The sequence below is a fragment of the Myotis yumanensis genome, unplaced genomic scaffold (genome assembly GCF_028538775.1).
Source record: "Myotis yumanensis isolate MYYU_CA2020_CCGP unplaced genomic scaffold, mMyoYum1.0.hap1 SCAF_3, whole genome shotgun sequence".
In the NCBI taxonomy this organism is placed as follows: domain Eukaryota; kingdom Metazoa; phylum Chordata; class Mammalia; order Chiroptera; family Vespertilionidae; genus Myotis; species Myotis yumanensis.
Genome location: NW_027223754.1, coordinates 159,806,195 through 159,817,505, shown reverse-complemented (window position 1 = coordinate 159,817,505; position 11,311 = coordinate 159,806,195). Strand labels below are relative to the sequence as shown.

General features: G+C 36.4%; 1 protein-coding gene across 1 annotated transcript; it reads left to right on the top strand.

The window, feature by feature from the left end:
• Nucleotides 1–3,631: 3,631 nt before the first annotated feature.
• On the top strand, nucleotides 3,632–4,588 carry LOC139006398 (olfactory receptor 6C2-like). Its single transcript, XM_070408786.1, has one exon. The coding sequence runs from the start codon at nucleotides 3,632–3,634 to the stop codon at nucleotides 4,586–4,588; it is 957 nt and encodes a 318-aa protein (XP_070264887.1).
• The last annotated feature ends 6,723 nt before the right edge of the window (nucleotides 4,589–11,311 follow it).

The following is an 11,311-nucleotide window of genomic DNA, read 5'->3' as shown; positions in this document are numbered from 1 at the left end:
TATGAATGTACATATTCAAAATATCTATCTCTCTGCCCTTGTGATTTTACATGTACCTTTTTATCAGATTTATTTTTGTAATTAAAATGAAGTATTCATAAAAATTAGTAAGTAAGGAAAATTGTTCCCTATTAATTTTTAAAGACCTATGGTGATGTATTTTGCACAGTCCCTGTTTCTGATGCTCATGTTTACTTCTGTCCCTAAGAACACAGTCCCCACTGCTGCCTTTAAGAGCGTTTCTTACCCCAAAAGTTGTTTACACACTAGAATTCTTAGTCACTTTTGAATCAGAGTCACCAAGGACATGAGTGTTTATTTATTTTTTTATTTCTTCACTGTGCTGGTGTGCCAAAGGCATCATATCTTCAAGTTCTCTAAAAACCAAAAAGAGGTCCTACACACTCTAGCTCTTTTTTTCCTTTTTCTTCTCATTTTTTAATTTTTATTTGGGTAACAGTGGTTAATAAGATTGTATAGCCTTCACATGTACTTTTCTATAAAACGTGATCTGTATATTGCATTGTGTGCACACTGCCTGAAGCCAAATCATCTTCTGTCACCATATATTGTCCCTTTACGACCCCCACCAACTCCATTCCCCTGGTAACCACCATACTGTTGTTTGTGTCTATGAAGTTTTGTTTATTTGTTTGTCTGGTTCGTTCACTTGTTGCTTTCAGTTTTATATCCCACAAATGAGTGAAATCTTATTGTACTTGACTCTGTCTGACTTATTTCGTTTAGCATGATATTGTCAAGGTCCATGTTGTCACAAATGGCAGTATTCCATCTTTCCCTATGCCTCAATAGTAATTCATTGTGTATATATACCACATCATCTTTATCTAATCATATATTGAGAGATATTTTGCTTGCTTCCGTGTCTTGACCACCATAAATAATGCTGCAATGAACATAAGGGTGCATACATCTTTGCAAATAAGTGCTTTCAAGTTTTAGGGGATGATACCCAGAAGAGGAAATTCTGGATCATATAGAATAGTGCATTATCTCATTCTTGTTGCCTATTTTCCCATCACTAAGCTGTATTATCTTCTTTCCTCTGAGAATATTCTTCTCCTCAGAGCTGCATGCATTTGGCTTTTTGCCAAGATTATGACACAAAGGATTTAATGCTAAATAAACACCAACCTTCTTAACATGCAAACCTTTGCTCAGGGAAGTCAGAATATCATGATTTTTAAAACCAGAGAGAGTTATTGATAATTGTCAACTCTTAGAACAGCTTTATATTTCCAGGTATAGGCAGCATGAAGAAATATTGCTTGGGTTTATAGTGACTAGAATCCTTTGTGATAAAATTTTCATAATTTTTGTTGATATCAGAAATATCTATGCATTTCCAAACCACACATAAACATACAGTGAAATTATGAACAATAGAGAACAGATATGCAAAAATAAATTTTAGTCTTATGAACTAATGTTGCTAAACAACCTGAAGTTATGATTTACTGACAAAAAAGTAAGTACAATGAAATTTTTCTTTAATACTCCCTTTGTAAAATGTCATAAATTTCTATGTAAAAGTGCATTGTATCTGTCTTTATCAAACAAAAGTTGTTAGTAATTTTAATATTTTGTAATGGGAGCACATTATTTATTATATCATCTTTAAATTTTATTTTACTAGAATAGATAAAAATCATGGCAGGCTGATATTTATGCAATAGTTAATATAGGATAATTTGAGACATATCAAGACAATAAACTCCTCCTTTCTGCACAATCATAACTTAACAACAATAAAGAACATACACACACACATTCACTCACTCACAGATAATATGATCATACTCCCACGTAAAATCCTATCTAATAAAAGAGTAATATGCAAATTAACTGTCACTCTGTGACAAAGATGGCAGCGCCCATAGTGGCTGGGTATGACGCTGGCAGCGTCACCCCGGCAACGTGAGCCCAGCAGGCAAGGGCAGCCGCAGGCAGCACCCACGGCGACCCGCAAGCAGACAAGGGGGGCCCGCATGCAGCACCCAGCAGGGCCTGCTTGCCCATCCCCATGGTGTGGAGCAGGCAGGCCCCACCAAGAGCAGAGAACCACGGGGAGTGGGCCCAAGCCGTCATTAGCAGATCCCCTGAGGGCTCCCAAATTGGAGAGGGTGCAGGTCAGGCAGAGGGACCTCCCTGCCTGTCCTCCCCCCCACTGCATGAATTTCATGCACCGGGCCTCTAGTCTACACTAATAAAAGAGAAAGACTGTACCTTCATGATATCCACCAGCCAATGAGGAGTGAGTATGCAAATTAACCTCTTTAGCTCCTTGGAGAATGACAGCAGGGAGGAGTAAGCTTCCAGCACAGCCTACTTGGCCGTCACAACGGTGACCTGGGAGCAGGCAAGTGTGGCCAACAGGCAGCACCCAGCATGGCCTGCTTGGCAGTCGCTGTGATGTGGAGCAGGCAAGCCCCACAGAGAGCAGAGGACCATGTGGAGCAGGCCTAAGCCATCAGTAGGACATCCCCTGAAGGCTCCCAGATTGGAGAGGGTGCAGGTCAGGCTGAGGGACACACACACACACACACACACGCACATGCACACACACACACACATGCACAAATTTTGTGCACCAGGCCTCTAGTACAGTGATAATAATCATGATTTATATTCTCATTTGATATCCCTCCCTTCATTACAAATGCTGATGATTCATTAGTATGTTCAATAAACAGAAGTGGATCAATCACATTTGAAGGTCAATTACTTTCTCAATTCCTGATTTGTAGCTTCTACGAAAAATTGAATTTCATGGATAAACTGCACTGAGTGAAAAAGAAACCATGTGTGTTTTAGAACACTGAAACCTGACTGGATTGTGAAAGCCTGAGTTCAGTATCACAGTGATACTGTGCCTATATGCCCATGACTTTAGGAGAAGAGGAAGGAAAATAGCTGTAGACGTGTTCTGGGCAGCCTATCAAATTCATCTACTGTGGTTGTACTGGGAGTAGCCCTTAATTTGGGGGGAGCTTTCAGCCCTCAAGCAAAGATTAAAACCAAAACAATTTCCTTCTCTCTGATAGTGTCTATAAAGCTTCATGTTTAACTGAGGACATTATAAATTTTTTGTGAAAGTTGATCCTGGTCCCACATTAGTAGGAAGAGTGTATTTTAAATAAAGACCGTAAAAGTAAAATCACATAAAATAATCAGGTATGCAGTGGAAGGTCTTAATTGTTCATTGACATACAGGTTTCCAAGCCCTGGAGACACTGACTGCAGATTGAAGACGAATAAATTTCTTTGTAATTAATTGATGAAAGATTCTAAAATATAAACTTGGAAAATTTCTCAATATTACAAAGTATTTGAGCACTAGCTTCCATTATTCCTGGGTAGTATACTAAGCTAAAACTGTTGGTAAAAAAAAGATGAAACTATTAGATGGAAGATAAGGTGAGGATGAAAATATAGCTACTGCTCATATCCACAATAAAAATATTACACATAGACAAGATGTTCACTTCAACATAGTCAAGTCAGTTTGCTTGGCACTTATAGCCAGCATTGAAAGCTCATTTTGGTTTCACTACACTCTATTTAAGTATCTTTGAATTTTTCATGCAGACTGGGCAGAAAGCAGGAATCCATGATGAGAAACCACACAGTAACAACATTCATCCTGCTGGGACTGACTGATGACCCACAGCTGAAAGTTCTGATTTTCATCTTTCTTTTATTTACCTACATGTTGAGTGTAGCTAGGAACCTGACCATTATCTCCCTCACTGTCATAGATTGCCATCTCAGAACAGCCATGTACCTTTTTCTCCAAAATTTCTCTTTCCTAGAAATCTCATTCACAACTGCTTGTATTCCCAGATTTTTGTACAACCTATCAACGGGTGACAAAATCATTACCTATGAATCTTGTGCTGTTCAAATATTCTTCACTTATCTTTTTGGGATAACAGAATTTTTTCTTCTAGCCACTATGTCCTTTGACCGCTATGTGGCCATCTGCAAACCCTTGCATTATATGACCATCATGAATAACAGAGTCTGCAACAGACTTATCATCAGCTGTTGGATGGCTGGCTTCTTAATCATAATCCCACCACTTAGCCTGGGCCTCCATCTGGAATTCTGTGACTCTAACGTCATTGACCACTTTTTCTGTGATGCTGCTCCTCTGCTAAAGATATCATGCTCAGACACCTGGTTCATAGAGCGAATGATTTTAGTCTGCGTTGTGTTGACTTTTATCATGACCCTTGTATGTGTTGTTCTGTCCTACGTTTATATCATCATGACAATTCTAAGACTCTCTTCTGCTCAACAAAGGACAAAGGCCTTTTCTACCTGTTCTTCCCACATGATTGTGGTTTCTATCACCTATGGCAGCTGCATCTTCATTTATATCAAACCTTCAGCGAAAGAAGAGGTGGCTCTTAACAAAGGAGTTTCCCTGCTCATTTCTTCTATTTCACCTATGTTAAACCCATTTATTTATACCCTAAGAAACAAGCAAGTGAAGAAAGCCTTGAATGACTCAATCAAAAGGCTTGCATTCTTCTTAAAGAAAAGGAAAAAAGTAGTTGATTAATTAAAATAAAAGATGAATATTCCCTCAACTTTTGGGGTAAAATTTTAGTCATATTTTGTCTTAATAATTTCTCTTTCAGTTTTATTGACATTTTACAATTTCTTTTACTATACTGATGGGGTACTCTTACAAATTAATTTCTCTATTTCAAGTCTATCTAACAATTTCATTCACATGGATATAATTCTTTAATAAAATTTGTTTAAAAGTTGCAAATAACATGTAATGCAGAAATAAAAAGCACAAGCTTTTATACAAATATAATACCAGAATGAGAAAAATATGGTAGACTAAAAAATGGAAAAGTACTACCAATGCAAACACCTGGAAAATTGTCAACACAACTTCATAACTATTTTCAATGCTACCTTATCTTATAGCAAATAGGTGGCAGATATAAAGAGGATACTGGAAACAGACAACCAAACACTATATATAAACTGTCATATATAAACTGGCATAGATTATAGAAAAGAAAATAAAGATATGTCAGAATATATCAAGCTGAATGAATTTAAATATGGATGAACATAAAGATGGAATATGAGATTTCAACAACCACATGATGAAAAACTTTTAGAACTAGCACAACAATCTGACACTAAAATTACCATCTTGAAGTACATTTAATGAAAGGGAAATTTTTTAAAACCATCTGCCTACTGCATATTCACATGCTAAGTTTAAACATTTTTGGCTATCAGCTTAAAAAATAAAAAGAGCAGAAAAGGTTTCCTGATGTAACTTAAAACCCTGATTGCAGACTCACACAAAGAAAGTTTTTTAAATCTATTAATAATATGTAAAATTAAAAAATTAGAAATAAGATTCCACAGTCACAGATTTAGGTATAAAAATGTTGAATCACTATATTATACACCTGAAACTAATATAACTGATATAAGATTGTTTACCAACTATGCTTAATAAAGTAATAATAGAACTGTGTTGCTGAGCTTATAATGCATAAAGACATAATTTGTATAACAATAATAGTACCAAGGTAGGAGGAGGCAGCAGAGCTGTATTTGATCAGTTTTGCACACTATTAAAATTAATTTTGTTTGTTCAGAACTAGATTCTTAAAAGTCAAGATGTTCTTTGTAATACCCAGGAAAACAACTAAGAAAATAATTCAAACACATACACTTTAAGAAACAAGAGAATTAAAATGGAATACTAGAAAAATATTTGATTTAATGCAAAAAAAGAAGTAATGAACGAATAAAGGACCAAAAACACAGCAGACACACAGAAACATAATAGCAAAATGTTAGACTTACAACCTACCTTATCAGTAATTATATTAAATATGAATGGAATAAAATAATAATAAAGCAGAGATTGAAAGAACGTTTTTTTGTTGTTCTTGTTAATCCTCACCTGAGGATATTTTTTCCATTGATTTCTAGAGAGAGTAGAAGGGATGGAGGGGGTGAGGGAGGTAGCAATAAAGAGAGAGAGAGAAACCTCAACGTGAAAGAGACACATGGATTGGTTGCCTCCCACACTCAAACCTGCCACCCAGGCAGGTGACCTAAACCAGGAATCAAACCTGTAACCTCTTAGTGCAGAAACACAACACTCTAACCACTCAGGCACACTGGCCAGAGCAACAGAATGCATTTTTAAATGATCTATTATACAGTGTCTGCTCTTTACAAACTTTAGATACTAAACCAAAGTAGGTTTTAAATAAAGGTATTAAAAAATATATACCACCCCAAAGAGACCTGAAGTGGCTATCTTAAAATCAGACTAAATGGGTTATCTGACAAAAAAGTGTTGCTAGGAGCAAAGAGAGACATTTTATAATAATAAAAAAACTATCACCAAGACATAATAATTATAAACATACTAGAGGCCTGTTGCATGAAGAGATTCGTGCAACAGGCCTTCCCTTCCCTTGGCTGCTGGCACCCGGGACCCAGGCCTTCGCTCTGACTGGGCTCTGGCCAGAGGCCACCCGCCCCCCCCCCCCCCCCCCCCCCCCACTGTCAGGACTCGAGACTCTGCTGATCCCGGGGCTGGGAGGCCTCACTGCTCGGCTGGCTTTGGGGCTGTTTGGCTTCACTCCACCGCTTAGAGCGTACGTATGCAAATTAACTGCCATCTTTGTTTGCGGTTAATTTGCATATTGCCCTGATTAGCCAATGGGAAGCATAGCAAAGGTATGGTCAATTACCCTTTTTGTCTATTATTAGATAAGATATTCAACTGGGAATAGAGCCCCCAAACCCATAAATCAAAATCTGAAAAAAAATGAAGTATGAAATAGACAATTCAAAAATAATAGTAGAAAATTTCAATGCTTCACTTTCAATAATGAACAATGATGCAGAAGATTATTAGGTAAATAAACAATATGAGCGGCACTATAAGCCAAGTAGAGCTAGCAGATATCTATTTAACATTTCACCAAGCAGCATCAAGATACACATTCTTCTCAAAGACACATGTAAAGTTTCTAGGATAGATCATATCCTAGGCCATATAACAATGACAATCTTAAAAGCTATTTAAATCACACAAATTATGCCCTCCAAACACAATGTTAGAAAAATATAAATAAATACAATTTGAGAATTTTATGAAATTTACAATTATATGAAAAGTAAACAGTGCACTTCTAAATTGCCAATGGATTAGAGAATAAGTCACATGAGAAATGAGAAAATACTTTGAGATGAATGAGAGCAGAAAAACAACATATCAAAACTTACATAATGCAGCTCAAGCAGGGCTTACAGAGAAATTTGTAGCACTAAACACCTATATTAAAAAATAAAATCCCAAATCATGAACCTAACTTTCCAGTTTAAGAAACCTGCAAAAGAAAAGTAAGCCGAAGCCAAAGTAGGCAGATGGAAGAAAATAACAATAGGGCAGAAATTAATACAGCCACTCCAGCTTTTTTATTATGTTAATATGATATATCTTTCTTCATCCCTTTACTCTTATCTACCCAAGTCAATTTTTCAAGTTGATTTGTTATAGACAACATACAGGAATAAGAAGAGAAGAAAGAAAGAAAGAAAGAAAGAAAGAAAGAAAGAAAGAAAGAAAGAAAGAAAGAAAGAAAGAAAGAAAGAAAGAAAGAAAGAAAGAAAGAAAAGAAAGAAAGAAAGAAAGAAAGAAAGAAAGAAAGAAAGAAAGAAAGAAAGAAAGAAAGAAAGAAAAGAAAGAAAAGAAAGAAAAGAAAGAAAAGAAAGAAAAGAAAGAAAAGAAAGAAAAGAAAGAAAAGAAAGAAAAGAAAGAAAGAAAGAAAAGAAAGAAAGAAAGAAAGGAAGAAAGAAAGGAAGGAAGAAAGAAAAGAAAGAAAGAAAAGAAAAGAAAAGAAGAAATCTTTAACATTTCTCACAGGGCTTTTGTCTTTTAATTCACTGTGACAACCTTTGTCTTTTAATTTATATATCAGGCCTTTAACATTTAATGTGATTTTCTTAGATCATTTTAAGCTTTGAAAGACCCACAGGGCAAACAAAAGTGACTCTTAAAGATCAGGTGTTTGGCAAATGTTTTTCTCTCTGTCTAACCCATAATTTTTTAGTAAAGAACCTTCTATGGTCTGCTCTCCTCTACTGGGAATTCTGATGCTTGTTTGTTTTCATTTTTCTTACAATAATGTAAAATTATATAAAGTTAATACAAAGCCAAGGACTTAGGAGCAAGCAAGAAGTGATTGTCTTCTAAGCAGTATGAGTAAAATAGTGACCATAAATATCTTAAATGTCCCCCAGGCACATCCTGCAGGAGTCCTCATCATTGGGTCTTTCCTGTGTACTCTTGCACTAAACCTTTCAATGACCCTGCTCATTAGTTGCTCTGCCCACCATTTATCTTTATGCACAATTTTATTTTTCCAAAACACTGTTTAATAACTAAAAAGTATCTCCACATAAAAAACTGTCTGCCCCAAAAGAAAAAAGGGGAGAATTCTTCTCTACCTCTCTCAGAATCTGTGGCCCCTAGAACTCTTTGACTTGCAGCTGCATGATTCTCATTTCAGCCTCCATCTTCACATGGCTTTCTTTCCTGTCTTTTTGCATACTCTTCCCTTCTTACAAGGTCACCAGTCATTGGAGTTAGGGCCTCCTAAATTTCTGAGCTTAATCACATCTGCAAAGACCTTTTTCCAAAAAGGTCACAATTGCAAGTTCTGCAGGTTAAAACTTGGACATATCTTTTTGAGGGACACTATTCAAACCGCTAAAATGGTCAACTGGTATATAACAAAGGTGCCAACACAATTCACTAGGAAAAGAATTGTCTTTTCAACAAATGGTGTGAGAAAACTGGATAACCATATGCAATAGAATTTAGTCATCTTCATCATGCCATACAAAAATAAACTCAAAATAAATCATAGAACTAAGGATAAAAGCTAAAACTCAAAAATAAACTGTTAAAAGAGAACATAAAGTAAATCTTTGTGACCTGGGGTTAGACAATGGTTTCATAGATATGACACCGAAATTACAAGTGGTAAAAGATAAGCAAAAGTCAGTTTGACTTCATCTAAAAAAATTGTAGTTCAAAATATACCATTCAGAAACTGGGAAACCCACACAATAGGAAAAAATATTCAAAATTATTCTCTGATAAAAAAAGACTTGTGCCCAGAATAGATAAAGAATTCTCACAACTCAACAAAAGAAAAACAGCCCAATTAGAGAAATTAGCAACTAACTGTTTTTTTTACTGCTTTTAAGATTCTCTCTTTGACATTTATCTTTGGCATTTCAATTATGATGTGTTTGCATGTGGGCCTCTTTGAATTCATCTTGCTTGGGACTCTGCTTTCTACTTCTAGTAGTTGCCACATAAATCCCTCCAACTTCAAAGCCAGAAATAGAAAACTTTCTTCATGTCAAATCTCACATGCTTCAAATCTCTTTCAGACGTTTCCATTCTTTTGAAGGGCTCATTTGATTTGACAAGGCCTGTGAAAGCCACAACCTGCATGGCTAGGGTTTAGGATCTGGAGAAAGGCTAGGTACAAATGAATACACTAGACAAGAACTATGAATTTGGAAATCATGGGGGTGGGGGGGGTAGGCGGAGAACCCTTCTCTAGTGGAAAAGCTTCACTGGGGCCCAGGCCCTGTTAGTTTTTATTCAATTTTAGAACACACATCGTGCCCTTAGTCAGGCAGGCAATCAGGTAGCAGACAGACTATCTTAAAGATCAATAAATATTAGTAAAGATTTATGTTGAGACTATTAGGAAATTGCTTGAGCCACCATTGTCTCCATAGAACAATTTGTGCATAGCTTTTAGCCCTTGCCAAAACTCAAGGTCCATCAGTCTTCTGAGTTCCCTGTTTGCACTTTCATGATAGTGTAGACCAGTGATGGCGAACTTTTTGAGCTCAGCGTGTCAGCATTTTGAAAAACCCTAACTTAACTCTGGTGCCATGTCACATATAGAAATTTTTTGATATTTGCAACCATAGTAAAACAAAGATTTATATTTTTTATATTTATTTTATATATTTAAATGCTATTTAACAAGGAAAAATCAACCAAAAAAATGAGTTCACGTTGTCACCTCTAACACGCATGTCATAGGTTCGCCATCAGTGGTGTAGACAATGGATAGCTTCCAACAAAGGCCCACCAAGGATAATTTCCTTATCTTAAAGTCAACTATTTAGGACTTTATTATGTATGCAAAATTCCTTTACAGTAACACCTATATTCTTGTATAATTGAATAACTGTCAGAAATTGTGTGTATCACAGGAGTCTTGGGGCCTGAGATAATTAATTGTATGTGTCCACATGTACCTCTCATGGGCACAGTTCAGTAGGAAATGGAGAACAGCTTAGAGGAGGACAGTCCAAAAGTAATAATCTCAAGGATTATTGTTTGGGACCAGGTGGCAGGCAACTTGCTCACAGGAATCTGTTTTGAGCCCAAGCCAGCTGAAACTGCTCATATAGAAAAGGCAATAGGCTGTATCCAATCTGAATCTTCATCAGGCCATTTTAAGGGGAACTAGAGTTGAAAGAAATGGTAGAGACTGAGGAGTCAGCTTTGAAGCAGAGATTAATTCCCCCTCATTGAGCGCCTGGTGGCGAATTCTCTAAACTACAGTAGCCTGCATCTGCCCTAAAGACTCTCTTCGGAAGATACCAGCTACCACAGAGGGGAGGTGGAATAGCTGACAAGAAGAGGCAGTCCACAGAGAACCTCAGACAGGCCTGAGATGAGTGAAAGCAGAAACATATTTGCTTACTAGAAGCAAAGAGAGACATTAACAATAATAAAACGACTGCAGTGGCTATAAAAAGACACGGGGAGCCAAATATGGACAGCTCCTGAGATTGGCTGACGCAAAAGTACTTCCCATATGTGAAATTAGCATATAAAACAGTGAGTCCCAGACATCATAAACTGCCCAGATGAACTTCACTTGGTTGGTTCCTTTTTTTTTTTTGCCTATATTGATGTTGATGTTTTGTTTTATAACTTTTTAATTTTTTTCTTTTTTTGTTTCATTTTGCTTGGTTTTTGTTGTTTTTTTGTTCTATATTCAGCATTGTCTTCATATTCTCTGCTTTATTGCTTTTCTCTCTAACTTCTTCTATAACTCTTATTGGCCTCCTTCTTTACCTTTTTTCTCTTTAATTCCCCTTTTTCTTTCTCATGCTTTCTTTCGCTTTACCTTTCTCCCTCTCCTTATACCACTGCATAATTTTTTTTCTTTCTTTCTCACAC